At 50.7% G+C, this 19,504-nt stretch overlaps 2 protein-coding genes across 2 annotated transcripts; one reads left to right on the top strand and one right to left on the bottom strand.

Moving 5' to 3' along the window:
• On the top strand, positions 986–6,491 carry FSCN3 (fascin actin-bundling protein 3). The gene is made up of 6 exons (XM_018047516.1): positions 986–1,129; positions 2,229–2,925; positions 3,259–3,377; positions 4,988–5,147; positions 5,790–5,960; positions 6,286–6,491. The coding sequence occupies exons 1-6, from the start codon at positions 986–988 to the stop codon at positions 6,489–6,491; spliced, it is 1,497 nt and encodes a 498-aa protein (XP_017903005.1).
• PAX4 (paired box 4) lies at positions 12,630–16,683 on the bottom strand. The gene is given in 11 exon segments (XM_018047494.1): positions 12,630–12,725; positions 12,727–12,780; positions 13,113–13,256; positions 13,502–13,557; positions 14,082–14,151; positions 14,507–14,589; positions 14,776–14,901; positions 15,462–15,537; positions 15,859–16,074; positions 16,331–16,514; positions 16,631–16,683. Coding segments are annotated over 11 exon segments (1,119 nt in total). The 3' UTR covers positions 12,630–12,668.

Raw genomic sequence — 19,504 nt, 5'->3', positions numbered from 1 at the left:
CTACAGGGAACAGGAAGATACATGTACAGGATCAAGTGTGTAGAGTATTCTCCAAGTGTGGTTCACTCCGCCTTTTTCCCTTTGCATTCCAGCAAAGCTCAACAAACCCACCATCACCACTTCTGTTTCTTTTGACCTTTCTCCCTTCTTATTTCACGTTGCCGGTTTCTCCAGGTGCCGGTTTTCTCCATGAGCTTTGGAGGCAGTGGGTTCTGGAGGCTCTCGGCCAGTGGAGACTGGTGAGGGAGGGGCTGGTATCTTTAAGGGCAACCTGGCTGGCTGCCAGCAGCAGCACCCTTGGGGACTGAGGAGGGTGCCCTGTGCCCATCCCAACCTGGGCCATTCTTACCCTGCCCACAAGCCAGCCATTTCTGATAAGCATGAGTAATCTGACCATTGATGAGTATCTAGGGTTTCCTTACACTCGCTGAAAAGTATCTCCTGAGACCATTTGGCCTCATCCACCCAAGAGCCGTAAAAGTTAATAGATTTTTCTTGGATATCTTGAATTCTAAAAACACTTGAGCCCCAAGGGAGCCAGGAAGAATCCACTTCCTAGAAAGGAAAGAGGTTGATTTCTACCCTGTGATTAAAATAAGGCACACAAGTGAAGAGGGGAGAGACTTGCCTGAAATCACACGTGGTCGCTGGCCCACGCTGAGTTCTGATTCCCAGACTGAGCTACCTGATGCCTGGAGGGATGCAGGGAGGCGAGTGCCAGAGGCTCTGGACCCACTTCCTCTGGATTGATGCTGCTGGGCAGTGCCCTTTCCCCTCTGGTGGGACAAGGCGCAGCCCCCACAGTCACAATGCTCCCGGGTCACAGAGGCACTGGGCCCTGGGCCAGCCTCTGCCTTGAAAGTTTACTCTGGGAACATCTTCCGGTGGGTACTAAGAGCCTGATTCCAGGCCCTATGGCCTGTGGAACCTCACCACTGGGGGGAAGGCTGGGCCGGACTGAGTCATCACCTGTGGGGCTGGCCCCATGGAGGAGGTAGAGTGGACGCCAAGACAACCCAGGGCTGAGGACCTAAGGGTTGGGCTCATCAGCTGGGCAGGATCCTACCTCAGTTATCAACCATATAAGAATACGGTCACAGCTACGGCAAAGGGCTTGGGCCGGAGACAGGTAACAGAGCAAACCTGCGCTGGAACCCTTTTTCCTGGTAGCCAAGCTGTATGAGTGTGTGTGTGTGTGTGTGTGTGTCTGTGTCTGTGTCTGTGTCTCTGTGTCTGTGTCTGTGTGTGTGTGTGTGTGTGTGTGTGTGCACGCGTGGATATATTTTCAACCTAATCAGTTTTCTAGCCTCTGCCATTGAGAGGGCAAGCCAGGCTTTTGCTCACAGGCCTCCATTGTGCCATTTCCCTCTCTCTAAACCTGGCCCACATGGTGAAGCCTCAGCCCTGGCTTTGCTACCTTGTCTTGCTCTGGCTGCTCCCCATCCTCTATCCCAACACAGAAGGGTTGCGTTATCACCAAAAGGAGAGGAGGAGAGCCCAAGCTAGAAGGCAGGATTGCAGGCGTCTGGGGAGGTTGGGCCAGTGGAGTTACTGCAAGTTCTACATCTTGGTTGTAATTTGAGAATGGGCTCCTCTAGAAGCCACTGGAGAGCTGGTCCTCATTTTACAGAGTGCTGTAGGCACTTCTGGGATGGTGCTAGAGAGAGAGACAGTAACAAGCTCCTCTTGCTTGTAACAAAGCTGGTCACAGCTGAAACAGACAATTGCATCTCGACTGTCTGTGCTCCCATCCTCATCCCTGGAACCCGTGGCCTGCCTGTCAGAGGTCTTGCTCTTTTCTTGCCATGTTGGAAAAGTGGTTCTGGTGGGTGGATGTGTTGGCTGATTGTGCTGTCCAGGGGAAATAGTGAGAAAAGAGAGAAGAAAGACTTAACCCAAAGCTTTTATTGGAAAATTAGGTATTTAAGGAAGTGATCAAGGAAGAGAGAGGGGGTTTTACCTTCCATTACCTGGAGGAGGTGGTTACCTACAGTGTCTCTTGGGATCTTGAGAAGTCCTTTGGCTCCAGTGGTGGAAGTGCCCTGAGATGATCTTATTACTGCTGGACGAGGGGCTAGAAGAGAGGACAGTTAGGAGGCCTATGTGGAAGGAAGGTGGTTGATCTCAGTGAATGTCCTGGAGTGATGCCAGGGGTGATGGTTAGAGGGCTCCTCGGTCTAGCCTCTTTGCAGGACTAATATCCCTCTTCTCCCTCCCGATGCCTCCAGACCTGGGAGATCCTAGTGAGCAATGAGCATGACACACAGGCTGTGGTACGACTAAGAAGCTTGCAGGGTCTCTACCTTCTGTGCGAGGCAGACGGTTCTCTGTGCTACGGGCGGCCAAGGACAAGCCATCACGGGTGCTTCCTCATCCGTTTCCACCGCAATGGCCAATGGACCCTCCAGTGCATCATCAGTGGGCGCTACCTGGAATCTGATGGCGAGGATGTTTTCTGTACCTCCCGGGTCCTCTCAGCTTACCACATGTGGACCCCTCGGCCAGCCCTGCACGTCCACGTGATCCTCTTCAGCCCCCTCAACCACTGCTATGCCCGGGCTGACCCTACCATGGGCCGAGTCTGGGTAGATGCACCAATTCCATGTCTGGAGGAATGCGGCTTCCTGTTGCACTTCCAAGATGGATGCTACCACCTGGAGACCTCTGCACACACCTTCGTGTCCCACTTAGACCGGCTGGTCTCCCAACCCTCAACGCAGACAGCTTTTCACATGCAAGTGCGTCCTGGAGGGCTTGTGGCGCTGAGCGATGGGGAGGGAGGCATACTGTATCCACAGGGCACACGCCTACTCCTGAGCCTGGGCTCCAGTCCCCATGGAGGCGAGGAGTGGTTCATCCTGCAGCGCTGCCCAACATGGGTTAGCCTCACGTCCAAGGCTCGGAAGTTCCTCTCCGTCGTCTATGGCAAGTGCTGGGTCTAACAGCCACAGGGGGAGGGAGGGCTGGTTGCTTAAAACAGGAAAATTTGTTTGGGATCAGAGAGGATTTTTGAACCTGGTGATTAAGGAAGATCCTGAGGTCCCCAGAGGATCTCTGATGCCATGGAGATGGGCTTTAAAGTAGGGTCACAGACTTGCAAGAAAAGTGGCCTGGGTCTTCTCCAGGCTACTATGGGCCAAGATGAAAAAGGCTGAGGAGGGAAAGCAGAGGGAATGCCAGTCATCCAGTGTGGAGGAGAGGCTGAGACTGAGACTGGGGCCAGACTCAGGCTTCTTCTGACATCTTCTTCCTCTGTAGATGTGGAGGTGTGTGCTGCCTCTGAGCACATAAGCCCAATGTCATTGTTCCAGTTTGAATGTGACAACGAGACCCCCACCTTGCAGCTTCGTTCAGCCAATGGCTGCTACCTAGCCCAGGTGAGACCTTGACTTTCTGGACAAGAGAACCCTTGAGCCCTAGAATCTCCCTCGCTTTTTCCTTCTTCAGGGCAGATGATCTGATAATGAGATGAAGTATGGAGGCCCTTGTCAATAAACTCTTATTTTCATCCAGTGGGCACACTTTCATCCAATCAGGCCTCTTTTAAAAAAAGAAGATTTAAAAACACTTTATTGAGGCATGAATTACACAAAATAAAATGCTCATGTTTTAAGGGTACGATTCAATAAGTTTTGACAAATATATACAAGCATGCTGCAACCATGCATGCTTGTTTCTAACCAAGTTAGAAAATATTTCTGTCATCACAGAAATTCCCCTCTGGCCCTCCCCACTACCACCAATATGCATTCCATCACTATAGATTCAATTCGCTTGCTCTTGAATTTCATATAATGGAATCATACAGTATTACAGTATATATGCTTCTTTCACTCAGGATAATGTTTTTGAAATTTGTCCATGATATCACATGTATCAGTAGTTTGTTCCTTTATATTGATGGATTGTATTCCATAACGCTACTCACAAACACAAACATAATTTGCTTATACCCTCACTTATTGATGAATACTTGAGTTGTTTCCAGTTTGGGCCATTGTAAGCAAAGTTACTACGGACATTCATGCACAAGCCTTTTTGTGGGCCCATGCTTTCAGTTATCTTGGGCAAATAGGTAGGAGTGGAATTATTGGGTCATATGATAAATGTGTATTTAACTTCTTAAGAAAATTTCAAGCAGTCTTCTAAAGTACTGCTGTACGTTCTCACCAGTAATGTAGAAGAGTTCTAATTGCTCCATCTCACCAACACCAGGTCTTATCTGTCTTTTTAACTTCAGCCACTCTAAAAGTAAATGTGTAATGCCTATTTTATTGTGGCTTTAATTTGGATTTCCCTTATAATCAATAAATTTGAGCATCTTTTCATGTGCCTATTGGTCCTTTGTAGATCTTCTCTGTGGGGTGTCTGATCAACTCTTTTGCCTGTTTGTTATTGTGCTGCTTGTCTTTTTATTGAGTTGTCAGAGTTTTGGTGTGTTCTAAAAGAAAGTCCTTTGTCAGATTTATGCACTGTAAACATTTTCTCACAGTCTATGACTGACCTTTTTATTTGATTAATAGTGTGTTTCAAGCACCAAGTTTTTAGTTTTGAGCACCAAGTTTTTAATTTTGATGAAGTCCAATTTCTCCATTTTATAAGTGGCTGCGCTTTTTTTTTTTTTTTGGCCCCAGGAAATCATTGCCTGACTCAAAGTTGCCAAGAATTTCTCCTGTTTTCTTCTAGATGTTTTATAGGTTGACTTTCACTTTTTTGTCTATGATCCGCTTATGATTTTGGAGTCTAGGCCAAAGTTCATTTCTCTTCCTATGGGACACAGCACAGACTGGAGAAGTGGGAGAGCTGAGCTCACAACATGTTTTCCAAAAAGCCATCTGCAGGCATAAGCATACCCTGAGAGAATTTAAAAAAAAAAAAAAAGAGCTAGAGGGTGGAATATGGGAAGGAGAGTCTAAGAATAAAAATAACAAGAAAAAAGCTGAGAGTCTGAGTCCTTGCTTCCCTCCTCTGTTCCCAATATTCTCAGAGGCGCCACAGGGCAGTGATGGCTGATGGGCACCCAATGGAGTGTGAAACCTTCTTTCGTATGCACTGGAACTGTGGCAGGATCCTCCTGCAGTCTCCCAATGGACGCTTCCTGGGCATCGCAGCCAATGGCCTGTTGATGGGCAGTGCCACCATTCCAGGTAGGCGAAGTAGCCTTTGCCAGGGTATTCCAAGTCAGAGTCGCTTTCAGAGGGAGCTTGGTAGAAGCTATGGTAGAAAGTTGCGGTTATGGTAGAAAGGCCACCACGGCTGGGGGAAGAAGATTCGGGTCTGTATCACCTGCTGCATTACCAGCTCAATGGACATGAATTTGAGCAAACTCTGGGAGATAGTGAAGGACAGGGGAACCCGGCGTGCTGCAGTCCATGGGGTCGCAGAGTCACATACGACTTAGCAACTGAACAACAACAACAACCTGCTGAGTCACTGACTTTTCATCATCACTTGGGTAACCCCCTTATCTGAGGTTCAGTTTCATTGTCTCTATCATGAGTGGAGGTGATAGCCAATCTGTCTGCCTCAGAGGTTTATCATGAAGATTAAATATATTCACTCATCTCAAAGGAAGGAAGAATATTAAAATGTCTTGGCCTCCATGCTGTAATGAGTGCTTTCATAAACATTTCACCAGCACCTAGCATGAGCCCTGGCACATGATAACTGTTCGCTAAATATTAGGATATTTATGATACCATTTTGCCATCAAGGCCCATCTCCCTGCTTCCATCTGGAAAAACATCTAGAGACAGCCCATCCCAATAACTTCTTCATGTTTATTTCAGGTCCAAATGAGGAATTTGGGATTCGATTAGCCAACCGCCCCTTCCTTGCCTTGCGGGGTCGGTATGGGTATGTGGGTACCTCGTCAGAACACGACCTCCTGCAGTGCAATATGGATCAACCAGACTGCATTCACCTGCTGCCCTGCCGCCAGGGCATCTACCACTTCCAAGGTGAGTAGCTCCACTTCCTCACCCCTGGCTTCATGATCTAGCCTAGCCTTAGCCTCAACTAAGACTTCAGGGACTGCTACTCAGGGCCCACTTTTCATAGGAGGAAAAACAGTTTCTGTTTGCTCTTACACTTCAAGGCTCCTGGAGTGGGTGGGCAGAACAGAAACCTGCCCTCCTATGTTCCCAGAGAGGGACCTGCCAGGACAGGCAGGGTAAGGCAGTCCAGGAGGGGTGGTGGGCCTCCTGGGAGCCCCCTCAGAGGCTGTATTGAGAGAGACCGCCCAACTCCAGAATGGCCCACCAACCTGAGCTCTTCCATCCCCAGCACAGGGTGGATCCTTCTGGTCAATAACATCCTTCGGCACCTTTCGGCCCTGGGGAAAGTTCGCCCTCAACTTCTGTATCGAGCTTCAGGGCAGCAACTTGCTCACAGTGCTGGCACCCAATGGCTTCTACATGCGATCCGACCGAAGTGGTACCCTGTTGGCAGACAGCGAAGACATTACCAAAGAGTGTATTTGGGAATTTTAGGTAAGGACCCAGGGGTCTGGGAGCAGAAGCTGATGAGGAGCAGCAGAAGAAGGGAAGAGGGTGCGGAGGCATGTGAGAGCAAAACCAATATGCACCCGAGGCTGGCATCTGTCCCATGGCTGGATCCACTCCAGACCTTTATTCCAAATTCTCATGGGGCTTCTAGACCTAGACTTGCTGGATAGAGGAGGAGTCAGATCTAGGTTTCTCACTATTATGTCACGCTGATTCTTGTGCTTGCAAGTCAGACTGCAGGGGACAAGATGAGGGGGCACTTGTGTATCTGTCTCTCTTCATTAAGAGGCAGAGTTTTTCCCCCTTTGTAGGGAAGACTGGTAACTTTGAGGGGTATCCTTTCCATCCTAGGTACTTTCTACCCCTATACCTCAGATCCTTGGGTATTAATGGCACCCAGATTTATCTGCAGCCTGATCCTTCTCCTGAAGTCTAATCTCATCTCTTTCCAACTTTCGGATTGACAGCTGACTTGACTTCATCCTGCCATCTCCTCCAAATGATCCTCCTCACCCTCCCCTTCAAAGGTGATCCTTCCTGCCCTCCCCATGGCCATGGAGGGGACCACCATCCTCTCAAACGCTCAGGCTCAAGACCCAGCGCCATCTCTGCTTCCTCCCTTGTGTTCCCTTCACCAAACCCTGAAAATTCCAGTATTTCATTGGCAGAGCCTCTTGAGTGCTTCAGTTCAGTCACTCAGTTGTGTCCAACTCTTTGCAATGCCATGGACCACAAGCATGCCAGGCCTCCCTGTCCATCACCAACTCCCAGAGTCCACCCAAACTCATGTCCATTGAGTCAGTGATACCATCCAACCATCTCATCTTCTGTCGTCCCCTTCTCCTCCTGCATTCAATCTTTCCCAGCATCAGGGTCTTTTCAAACGAGTCAGCTCTTTGCATCAGGTGGTCAAAGTATTGGAGTTTCAGCTTCAACATCGTCCTTCCAATGAGCACTCAGGACTCATCTCCTTTAGGATGGACTGGTTGCATCTCCTTGCAGTCCAAGGGCCTCTCAAGAGTCTTCTCCAACACCATAGTTCAAAAGCATTAATTCTTCAGTGCTCAGCTTTCTTTATAGTCCAACTCTCACATCCATACATGACTACTGGAAAAACCATAGCCTGGACTAGATGGACCTTTGTTGGCAAAGTGATGTCTCTGCTTTTTAATATGCTGTCTAGATTGGTCCTAGCTTGCTCCTTAGTAATTACCATAATTACTGGCACAATTGTGTGGCAGGCTTTCCACCAAGAGCCTGCAGTGCAAAGGGCTCCCCAGCCACCAGGCCCATCCCTACCTGATCTCTTCTCCACCATAAGTCCACTTTTCTAAGCTGCTGCCTCCATTCCAGCTTTCCCTGCTCCTAACTCTTCAGGATACCTCACTCCTCTTAGCCCTGTCCCTTCACAATCATCCTCTCTTTCCTGGCTTGGGAAGTCAGGAGGATGTTGTAGAAAGAGATTCAGTTTTAATATTATATAGACCTGGAACTAAAACTAGCAAGGCTTGGTCCTTACTAGCTTTGTAACCCCAGGGAAATTGCTCTAACATTTCTAAGCCTTGGTTTCCTTATCTGTAAAATGGGGATAATGTCTGCTTCATAGGGTGGTCTGAGGGGTCAGTGACTGTATGCCTCTAGATAGAGATCCCATATTCTTTCACTCTTTTCCTTCATCTTTTATTGATTTTCTGCATAAACCCTTTAATTGTGGCAAACTGGAAAACAAAAGGAAATCCCACTGAGTCGTTTCCTTATCTGTTCCATGAAGGATTTGGATTGCACTAGATTTCTGTTTCCAGGCCTGGCATTCTAGTAGACATTCCATCAAAGTGGTTAAGAGTTCATTTCTGGACTCAGAGCTGGGTTCTAATTTGATGCTTATTAGAAAACTGGTTGTTTGACCTTGGGCCAATGAACTTCTCAAAGTCTGTTTCTTGAGGTAAAATGGGAATATAGTGTGACGCTCGTGGGATTATTATGTTACATGAGCTGATGACAGTGAAATGCTGAGTAAACAGCTTGGCGCCTTGCACACCCTCACGCCATCAGATGTCTTCCTCAAGTCAGTCTGAATTCTTAGGAAGTCTAACCTGTTGGTTCTACTCTCCCTGTGAATTCTGGTGGTATTTTGCACCATTCATTGGATTTTTCAAAATCACTTCTGCTCTTCCCTATAAACTAACCTCTCCTCTGTCCCTGTGGCCCTTCCTCAACAAAGGGACAAATGACTTTATCTTCTCTCTTCCCACTGGGTCTCACCAGGTTTTTTCCTAAATGGTAGAAATCAGCAAATGACCAACGGAAGGTTTCTGTTTCCTCTTTGCTCCCCAGGTCAACAGGATGCCACCTACCGAAATCCAAATCTTCCAGGAGAAACTACTACACTAAACCAAACAGGAGCCCCAGAGTCAAGATCCATGAGAAGAATATCTGTAACACAACTTTTCCTACCCAGTTTAGCAAAACACCTGTTTCGAGCAAAAATACATCGCAAACGGCCACCCCCAAGACCCTGGTGTGCATCTGGCTTGAGGGCAGAGGTGTGGATGAGGGTGGCAACTGAGGCTCCAGGCCACTCCAAGTGGTGTCCAGAAGAGGGGAGACCAGATGGTACCCTATTCTTCCGCCGATTCTCCCCGTCCCCTCCAGAAGCACTAGACATTCCCCAGAGATCCCATGAGGAATAAGGAGTCACAGCCAAGATATGACTAGATGTCCTTCTGGTTTAGGACAAAGGAAGGATTATTAATCCTATAGGCACAAGGTAGCCATAATGACAGCTTATGCGTACATAGCCCACTCTCCCTCCACAGCTGGCCAACCGTCCCACCTTATCATTTCCTTTTGATCCAGTCAGTAGGATGCAAAAGGTATTTTCTCCATCGCTGCCCACCGTTTACAGGGAGCTGAAGTGATTTGCCCATGACTGGGACCTCTGATGCAATTCTTCAATTAGAGTAGACCCTGATGCCCATGAGTCTTTCCATCAAAACAGAGCTTCCAAAGTGGGTGTCTTTCTTGCACTGTCTTTGTAACCTTGGCCCTTAGTGGTATATCATCTGCCCCATTAATGCCTTTCTAGACACAGGCTCTTAAGTACATTAATTTAGAAAGGGATATTTTAATCACTATCATAAAATGGAAGGCCAGAATCACTTGCCATGAGCAGAAGTGAAGTGAAAGTTGCTCAGTTGTGTCCAACTCTTTGCGACCCCATGACCTTACAGTCCATGGAATTCTCCAGGCCAGAATACTGGAGTGGGTAGCCTTTCCCTTCTCCAGGGGAAGTTCCCAACCCAGGGATTGAACCCAGGTCTCCTGCATTGCAGGCGGATTCTTTACCAGCTGAGCCACAAGGGAAGCCCAAGAATACTGGAGTGGGTAGCCTATCCCTTCTCCAGCAGATCTTCCCAACCCAGGAATCGAACTGGGGTCTCCTGCATTGCAGGCGGATTCTTTACCAACTGAGCCATCAGGGAAGCCATGAGTAGAAAGTGACCATAAAAATGAATATACTGAAGACAAAAAAAAAAAAAAAGAATACAATGAAACCAAAGTAATGCCATAAATTTTAGTCAGATTTCCCCTCCTTGACCAAGGTTCAGAGCCTGAAGCTCCCTGTCCCTCTGTTAAAAAAAAAAAATAGATTAACAAGTGTTACAGAGGGGCTACAGAGCAGAACCAAAATGAAAATTGTCTCTTTGATGCAATCAGAATTGAAAGGGAGTGGAAAAGGGAATAATCTGTGCTCATTGCTAACTCAATATTATATAAAACAGCATCCAGACAGCTTCTCAAACACTCTCAAAGCCTGAGCCCTACTGCATCATCCCACAACGAGGGCCTGGCTTTTAAGTTTATTGAGAAGAGAAGCTGAAACCAGAATCTGAGCGAGTTTCTGCTTGGGTAGAGGAAAGTGATGTCAAGTTTCTGTAAGTATGTTTTTCCTCAAGAAATGTGAAAGAATTTTGTAAACATTTTAATGCAATAAGAGAAGGTTGCAAACACTAAGGACCAGGGCATCTCCTTTCCTAGAAAATGTTAAGAATAAGCCAGAGATGCGGTGTGGAATACAGTCTTCAGAGACAAGCCCTTGGGAGTCATTTAACACAGAATCTCTTCTTCAGCCTTCCCTAATACATGTAGTCAGACACACAGGGATGTATGTGCCCAGGGGCACATGCACGCACATGCAAACATGCACACACACACACACACACACACACACAGATGTGCATGCACGCTTTTATGCTCCCCACAACTGGCCATCCTCAGCTTGAATGTGTTCAGCCATGGGGCTTCAGCTGCCAGCTGCTTCCGTTGCTGAGGTCAGTTTGGTCACTGAAGTGAATGGCACAATCTCAGTCACTTCACAAAACCTTGCCCATCTCCCTGGGCCATCTGTCCAGTGGGGCCCCAGCTTGAGAGGAGAGAAGCAGAGCAGAGGCAGGTCATGCTCTGTTATCCTTGGAATTTCATGGTAGAACTGTGCTGGCACAGGGAGCTCTCTGTGCTGATGGAAATGTTCTATAACGTTTATTGTCCAACACAGTAGCCACAGGCGCACGTGACTACTTCCCAGGTGATTTAGTGGGTAAAGAATCCGCCTGCTAATGCAGGAGATGCAGAAGACTCAGGTTCAGTCCCTGGGTCCAGAAGATCCCCTGGAGGAGGGCATGGCAACCCGCTCCAGTGCTCTTGCCTGGAGAATCCCATGGACAGAGGAGCCTGGTGGGCTACAGTCCATAGGGTCACAAAGAGTCGGATACAGCAGTCAGGGTTATCAGTGGAACCTCAATACAGCTTTCCTCATTCCTTGCATGGCCCAAGGAAGCCCTCAGCTGCCAGCGACACCTCCTGTTTTGCACGACCAGGACCCCTGCCCCCAGGCTGTATCTTGAACAACTTCAGGGGGAGCCATTCACACAGTACACCAAGAGGATGGCACTTCCTGGAAGTGACTGAGCGCACACACAGCGTGAGTAAGGAGCTGAATTCTTCATTTTGTTTCATTTTAATCACTTTAGTAGCCACATGTGGTTGGTGGCTACTTTTACTGGCAGCACAGCTCTAGAGTATTTGATGATAAAGAGACTTATTGGAGGATAACTTCAGGACCAGTACCCGTCGCAGATGGAAGTAAATAAACTCTGTCCTGACCCTCACTTTGCACCATCATCATTCCATCCCCATCTCTTCAAAATGGAAAGAATTTGGAGAGATGAGCCCACCCCTCACTCCAAATATCCCCTCCATCACTTTCCTCCGTGTCCCTCTCTTTTCTTACATCCCTAGGTTTCTCAGGAGGAGCCTGGAGATTTCTCTCTAGGGAGACAAAATTGAGACGATTTGGAACTTACAGAAAAGAAGAAGCAGGTAAACATGCTCCAGGAGCACATATAAAGGGGGGAGCAGAATATAAAAAGGGGCATTTCCGCTCTGTTTGCAGCTGTGCAGAAAATACATATGCAATTAAGGAGTTCATATGTCTCTTAGATTAAGGAATTATTAGACATTTTCTTAGATGTGGTCATGGTGTGGTTATATAAGAAAACTTCCCTTATTTTTTGGAGATGCATGCTGGAGGACTCAGGGGTGACTCATGGCCATCCCAGGCCATGAGGTGCTGTCAGTATCTGCACGTGTGCATACGTGTGGGTATATGAGCACCAAAACACCAAGGCAGATACCTATACATACATGTGCAGATATGTACATACATACATACATACAGAGATTCGATAGATTGGATGGATAGACAGTAGCTAGATTCATAGATTATAAACACAGAAATAGATGATAGCTAGCTAGAGACACATTTTCATAGATAGATATTTAGATAGACAGAGGGCAAACTGTTTATAATTGTTAAATATAGGGATGGGATTATGAGTACTCACTTTAAAAACACGAAGGACAACAGAACTACTGCCAATTTAAAAAATGTTTTTATTACTGCCAACTGGAAGCCTCGTAAGGCCAATAAGACATGTGGGTGGGCACAGCCTCTCCACTCAGGTGACACACAGAGGGGCAAGTTCCACACACAAGGAGGAGACACAGGAAGGAGGAGGGGCAGAGCTCCGCTTGGACAGGTGGGGTCATATCCTCCCCACCACATCTCCTTTCCACACTGAGCCTGCTTCCTCATCCCAGACCTCACAGTGGGGAGCCAGGCCAGTGCAAGGCCTGATGGGCACCAAGACTGGCGATGGGGGCAGAGGAAGGAAGGGCAAGGATGGCAAAGCAGGGCGGAGTCCAGGGAGCTCAGCTGTAGGGGGCAGGTAGCCTGCAGGGATGAAGGGAGGTTGAGATTGGGCTTGTTGTTGGCACCCCAGCCCTCCAAATTACTGATGGGGAGAGAAGCAGATGTTGGCTCTTTACCCTGGATATATACACTCAGATCCCAATCCCGCCCCGTCTTCCTGCTATAGCCGTCAATGGTAGTATACACTCAGGGGTGCTAGTCTCCCCAACTCTGTGGGACATGCAAGGAATGAGGAAAGCTGTATTGAGGTTCCACTGATAACCCCGACTGGAGATCGGGCCTTCTGGTGGGTCAAGGAGTTGGTTTGCCCTCCCTACACCCTGCAGGAGTGCGGCCTGGCACGGATTCTTACCCCAGCAGGACTGGAGACAGGCTTGTGGTGGGGTGTCACTCAGACACCCCTCAGATGATGTCCCCCAGCACAGTGGATAGCTGGAGGGACCCGTGGATTCCAGGGTAGGTAGGACTGCCGTGGACTGCTTGGAAAGCAAGAGGAAGCCCTCAGCTGCCAGCGACACCTCCTGTTTTGCACGACCAGGACCCCTGCCCCCAGGCTGTATCTTGAACAACTTCAGGGGGAGCCATTCACACAGTACACTAAGAGGATGGCGCTTCCTGGAAGCATGCACTGTGGGGGCCAGGGGCACCAGGAATTCTAGCTCAGGCTTCCACTGCGAATGGGAAGAGCCTTCCCGGTTCACAAACTCCCCCTCCTCCTGGATACCTGTGCAGAGAAGATTCCTGGGGAGGCACGTGGTACAGTCAGACCCTGGGAACCACCTACAAGGTAAGGGAGAATCCACTCAGCAGGAGGAACAAGGGTCTGCGGAGCAGGGGGTGGTGGTGAGAGGCTGGGGAAGTTTGAGGAAAGGCAGTGACTTCTGGCAGGGGTGGGAGGGGTGGATGCTACAGCCCTAAACTGCCTCCTCCCCAAAGCGGGGTCTTAAAAGACTGGGGAAGAAGGATTAATTTCCAGGGATGATAAATCAGGGGCTGTGCAGCCCTGAAGAGCAAGGATTATGTGTGTCCAGCATCCAATACAAGGTCTGATGTGTGGGATGTGCCAAGTAAATGTTCGGTGGCTGGAGAGATGGAAGGAAAGATAGGTGGATGGATGGATGGAAAGATGGGTGGGTGAATGGATGGAGGGAAGGAAGGGAAAGGTGAGTGGATGGATGGATAGATGGACGAATGGAAGGGAAGGAAGGAAGGGAAATGTGAATGGATAGAAGGAAGGAAAGGGAAGAAAGAAGGAAGAGAAAGGTGAGTGGATGGATGAGTGGCTGCATGGGCTGAGAAGTCACCTGGAAACTGCATCTCCCACTTGAGCTTCTCTTGTCGGCGCCATTTGGCCCTTCGGTTGGAAAACCAGATCTGAGGGAGGGCAGAACCATGCAGCTGACTGTGCGCTCCAGGGCCCAGCACCTACCATTCTCACCCATGTGTTCCTGACCTGGACTCAGAGAGCAGACCCTTCCCCAGACTCGACCTCCCCGCTTCCTGCTCTGGCCTTTGCTCTCTGACCCCTTCCTCAGCACCAAGGCGTGGAGAGGGAGGAGGGGAGAGCAATCAGCAGCAGGGGAACATGGAGGGGCTTGTCTCATCTCTGCTCCAAACAAGCCGGTCTCCACCTTCCCACCCCCTTCTCTACCGCACCGCAGCCCAAAGCCTGCCTGGCCCAGACTCTGCCGCTGGGGCCTGTGCACGCTGTGCAGCAGGGCTCACTCACCCTCACCGTGTCCTCGGGCAGACAGGTGGCTGCAGCCAGTTTCCCGCGGGCCACTGAATCAGGGTACTGCCCACGCTGGAATTCTGCGGAGATGGAGGCTCACACAGCAAGGACACAGGGAGCGGGACAAGGCCTGGCTCCCCCTCAGCAACACCTCCTCCCAGCTCCTACCCCGCCTGGCACAACCCTGAACTGCCCTCCTCCTGGAGGCAGGGCCACCTGCAGCCTCCAGCGCTCAGCCATGGCCCACATCCACCCAGCCCCGGCACCTTTCTCCAGCGCCTCAGCTTGGCCTGGGGAAAAGATCGTCCGATTCCGGTGGCCAGGTCCTGGGTGGGGACCCCGGGGAGCCTCAGAGTCACTAGGCGGAGTTCGAGGAATTGGACCCAAACCGGCTGCAAAGGGAGACAGGAGCGGGAGCGGGTTTGCAACAGCGATTCCTCCGGGGCTGTGGGTCCAGAGCAGTGTGGCTAAAGAGAGGAACCGCGCTGCTGGGACATCCACCAGTACTCGGGGGTTGCTGCAGGGGCACTGGGTGAGATGCACACTCCATACCGTTGTGGGCGCATGCTTAGTATTTTGAGGGAGACAGCTGCAAGGTTTGGTCCAGGCTTGTGTGACCACCGCCGCATATCAAAAGTGGTCTGAGAGGCTGTGATCAAGGCAGGGAGAAGATGTGGAAGCCCCAGTCCTGCCTCCTCCTCAACAGATCCTATGAACCTAGGGGCCTAGGAGCTGGTCTCTGTTCCACGACCTGCCAACACCTAGCCAGTTACCTTGGGTAAGTCACTTCCCTTCCTCTGAGCCTCCATCCTCTCCTGCCAGGAGAGAATAAGACCCCCTGCCAGGCCCTCTCGGTTGTCTTACGGTGAGGGTGATACAAGAAAGGAATGTGAGAACTGTAAGATGCTTATGTGTAGCTCTGATCATCCCCGGAGGCAGCTCCAAGACCCACCTGGCAACCTGAGATGTATCCAGGGCGGTCTCCGGTCCTCCTGCAATGCCCGCAGGACTCGGTTGATGGAGGAGACCTGAAGATGTGGGGTCTTGAGTAGGAAGACGGTGCACAGAGCCGGGGGTGCTACCTAAAGATGTTTCCCCAACATCCTCCCTCTCTCTGTCCCAGCCAACACCTTACTTCCAATGGCAGCCTCCTCTCACTCCCCATACTTTCTTCATCTCACCTGTCTCACCACTTTTCAGAAGAGAAACTTCTGGGTCAGAAGAGAGCCCAGGAGCCCTGCCCCCAGCCTGGGAGGCCCCACTGCCAAGTAAGAAGGAATCTACTTCTGCCTCCCCAGACAGCCTGTCTGCGGCTCCAGTTCTGATTCTGGGGCGGGGAGGGCACTTACACTGGGAGTCTTGTCCTGGGTGCAAAGCCCCTCTGCACAGAGCTGGCGTTGGATCTCCCAGGCGAAGAGGGCCGGGCACTCCCCCTTGAGCTGGGCGATTCGCGCCACCACTGGCGGCGTGGCCAAGCGTGGCTTGCTTCCCCCAATCCCCTTGGGCTCCAAGACACCTGTGCGGTAGTAGCGGCCTAGGATCTTGCTCACACAGCCATTAGATACCTGCATCAGGTGAGAGGCAGAGACAGGTAAGGCCTAATGGCCAGAGGAGGAGTGTCTCTGGGACAGAGGAAGCTACAAAGCCACAGAGTGGAGTCCAGCCCCACATTCAGAAATCTGAAGCTCCCTATCCCAGCCCTCAGGGGAGCAGCCCAAGCCCAAAGGCCCTCCCAGTCTGCACCAGCTCCGGACTTGCCTTAAAGGGCCTCCTCTCCCCGCTTCTTGTCCCCACCAGTGGGTGAAGAGCCCAGCATCCTACCTTGAGGCTCCGGGAGATGTCACAGGGCCGCATCCCGCTGACAGCTAGCCGCACAATCTGTTGCCGGGTATCCAGGGGCAGGGGCCGACCATTCACAAAGAGCCCCCCTAGCTGGTTCACACTACTGATCCCTGGGAGGGAGAAAGAGGCATCCAACCCAGCAGCTCCCCTCTCTCCAGTCCACCTGTGGCCAGGATGACCCTCCTGGGAGAGGGTTACCCCTCCAGCCTGCCTTCCCACCACACAGAAAATCCTCTCCCCAAGGGATGGCCCCTCTTCTGCTCACAGGGTCCCCCAAACATGCCACTTTCTCTGGGAGCTGGCTCATGGGTGAATCTTTGCTCCTTGGCCATAGGCACTGGCCCTCCTGAGCTTACGGACACAGGGTGGAACAGAGAGACTGTCTGGACTGAGCACCCTTAGAACGCTGGCCAAGGGCACATGAAACCACGTGGATGGAAGCAGAACCTTGAGCCATTTCTGCCCTCCTTTTGCTACCCTGTCCTTCCAGCTTCTCTCAGGTGTCTTACCATCCTGCGGCATGCTCCAGGCTGAGCTTCCTCTCAAAGGACAGGCACTGGGAAGAGTGGGGAGGGGAGTTTCTCCTGGGAGGTCCTTCTTTGTTCTTGGGGCTGAGCCTACAATAATCCAGGGGTCTTTGGGTGGAATCTCTTGCTTGGAATGATCTTGGGATAGGGTTTTGTGATAGAGGATAAGGTTTCTAAAATTTGCCGGTGGATTGGTTACAAAGATTCAAATTCATTTTACTAAACCTTTGAATTAAAACATCACAGAGCTAGGGGACTTCCCTTGCGGTCCAGTGGTTAAGACTCAGCACTTCCAGTGTGCAGGTTGGATCCCTGGTCGAGGAGCTAAGATCCCTCAAAAGCCTTATCAGCCCCCAGGAGGTGATACACTTGGGGCAAGGGTCCCACCTCCTAAGCTCAGGAGGGTCTGCCCAGCCAGGGAGAGCACCAGGGACCACAGATCCCCATCACCCTGGTCCAGGGCTGGGAACTGCATTCAAGGTTCTGCCTGCAGTCTTATGCAGGTTATGTTCTCCAAACCACCAGCCAGAAAGCTTCCTTCAGAGCACCTCATGGGAGGGTCTTGCTCTGTGTTTTATGCTCCCCAGGAAGGTCTGGGGAGACACCAGGGCTCGGCTCTACCCCCAGGCATTGAAGCTCAGGCCCCACCCACTGGAAGCAGAGATGAGCAAGCCTGAAGTCTCCCAGAAGACACCTCTCTTGACACCTAACCCACTGGGGTTGTCGTTTCCTGTTAACTCTGGAGAGTTCTAGATCTCATACTCTCAGAGGTCAGCTCTCCAGGGCCACTCATCCCTTCAATTACCATTTACTGAAGGGATATCGAAGGGAGGGAGGGAGAAGCAGGAGAGGGCTGTCTCTGAGCTGCACAGATGCCAAGATGAGCATGAGAGAGTCTCTGGGCAGCTAGGGACAAAGGTCATGAGCCACCATGTCTGTCTTGCTTTTAACAGCTAGACATGGCAGTTGAAGCCACCTGCTTTCATGCCTGGACCCCTGGCAGGTCTGGGGGTCACCCCAGAGAATAGCTTATGCTTGGATCTTTCCTGTAATAACCACACCATCTTGACTTAGTTAACTAATCTGCAAGTATTTACTGAACATGGTATTAATCATGAGTACACAGCTGGCTGTTCAGGATGAAGGGGGTAAAATGGAAAAGGACAAGGATTTTGCTCTCCAAGAGATCACAGAGCAGCCAGGAAGAGGAGACTGGTGCTGGGGAGAAGACAATGAGCTCAGGAGGGACCTGAGGAACTCAGGGACGGAGACAGCTTTCACTCACTCCTCTCTAGACAGAGAGAGACACGTTCCCCTACAAGCTCTCATCTCTCCAAGAGTCAGGAAGGCAGGCAGAGGTTTCTCCAGACAGAAGACCGAGGGACAAATTGGGGTGCTCGCAAATAAGAGGCTACCCAGAGAGTAAAGTTCAGGGGAAGTTTAGAAGCCAGTCCCTCCTCAGAAGCTGACATTTCCAGCTTCTAATCCTGAGGCTCTCTTTCTCTGCCTCCACCCCTGCCACCACGAAAGCAATGGAGAAAAGAAAGTCAGTCTGGGGACTTAAAGGGCTGTGTCAAAAGCTCAGAAAATCGGCCAAGCCCTGAATCCTTGAAAGGACTCTGTCCCCCTCCTCAGTGACTAGAGCTCAAGAGGAGCTGTGGGGGCTCAGGTTCGATATCCAAACCTAAAATCCCCCCAACTCAAAATAGTAACCCATTCCCAGTCACTGCACCACACATTTCCAAAATTCATATTGACTTGTCTGAGGAGAGAACCAGTCCTCACAAGATGGGAGAGCAGGAGAGGGGGCTGAAGGGGCAGGAAGGAGGTGGCTGCAGAGACAAAGGAGGGGAGAGGTTGGCTTGGCCGCACAAAGACATGGAGCCAGCCTGGGAGGCAGAGCAGACAATGAGCCGGAGGCGAGCTACCTGTGTGGAGGCACTGAGGTGAGAGCTTCGACGCTTCAGGAGTCTCAGGCTCCGGATCTGGGCTCCTGAGACTCCTGCAGTCTCCAGGGAGGGTGCTGGTCTGGTCCTGGTAACAGCCTCCTCTCTGTTTCTGCTTCAGTCCTGCCAGGGGGTCCAGAGCTACAGAGAGCCCGGTGATCGGGAGCAGAGGGCAGCCTTCTGGGAGCAGCCAGTGATGTCACAGGCCATGAGCAGAGGAGAGAGGAGGAGGGAAGTATGCATGGGCTGACTGACGCCGGCCCTGAGTCAGGGCAAACCACAGCCAATGCCCCACTGTGTCCTTTCACTGGGAGTCCTAGGAGCCCATGTTGCCCCCACCTGCCAGCCTGAAGCAGGGCCAGAGCCAGTCTCACCCAGGGCGCCCAGCCCCTGAGCACACCCACTCAGGGGCCAGCACTCCTGAAGTGAATGAGGAATAAGGAAGATGGGGGAATTTCAGACTGTGTCTCCAAGTCTTCAGATGCTCAGAAGCCCAAACGTGACTTCCAGAACCACAGGCACAGCCTCCCACCCAGAATGCACTTTTGGGTTCTGAGTCAACTCCTGAGCCCTGTGTTGGTTGAAAAGATAAATGGGTACATAGACCAACACCTAAATACTGGCCAAGTTGGCCCATGAATCTCTCAGAGAATGAGGTATGTGTAGAAAAGAGTGTCACA

This window comes from Capra hircus, chromosome 4 (genome assembly GCF_001704415.2).
Source record: "Capra hircus breed San Clemente chromosome 4, ASM170441v1, whole genome shotgun sequence".
Lineage (NCBI taxonomy): Eukaryota > Metazoa > Chordata > Mammalia > Artiodactyla > Bovidae > Capra > Capra hircus.
Note: the sequence above shows the minus strand (reverse complement) of the source record. Positions and strands in the feature narration are given on the sequence as shown.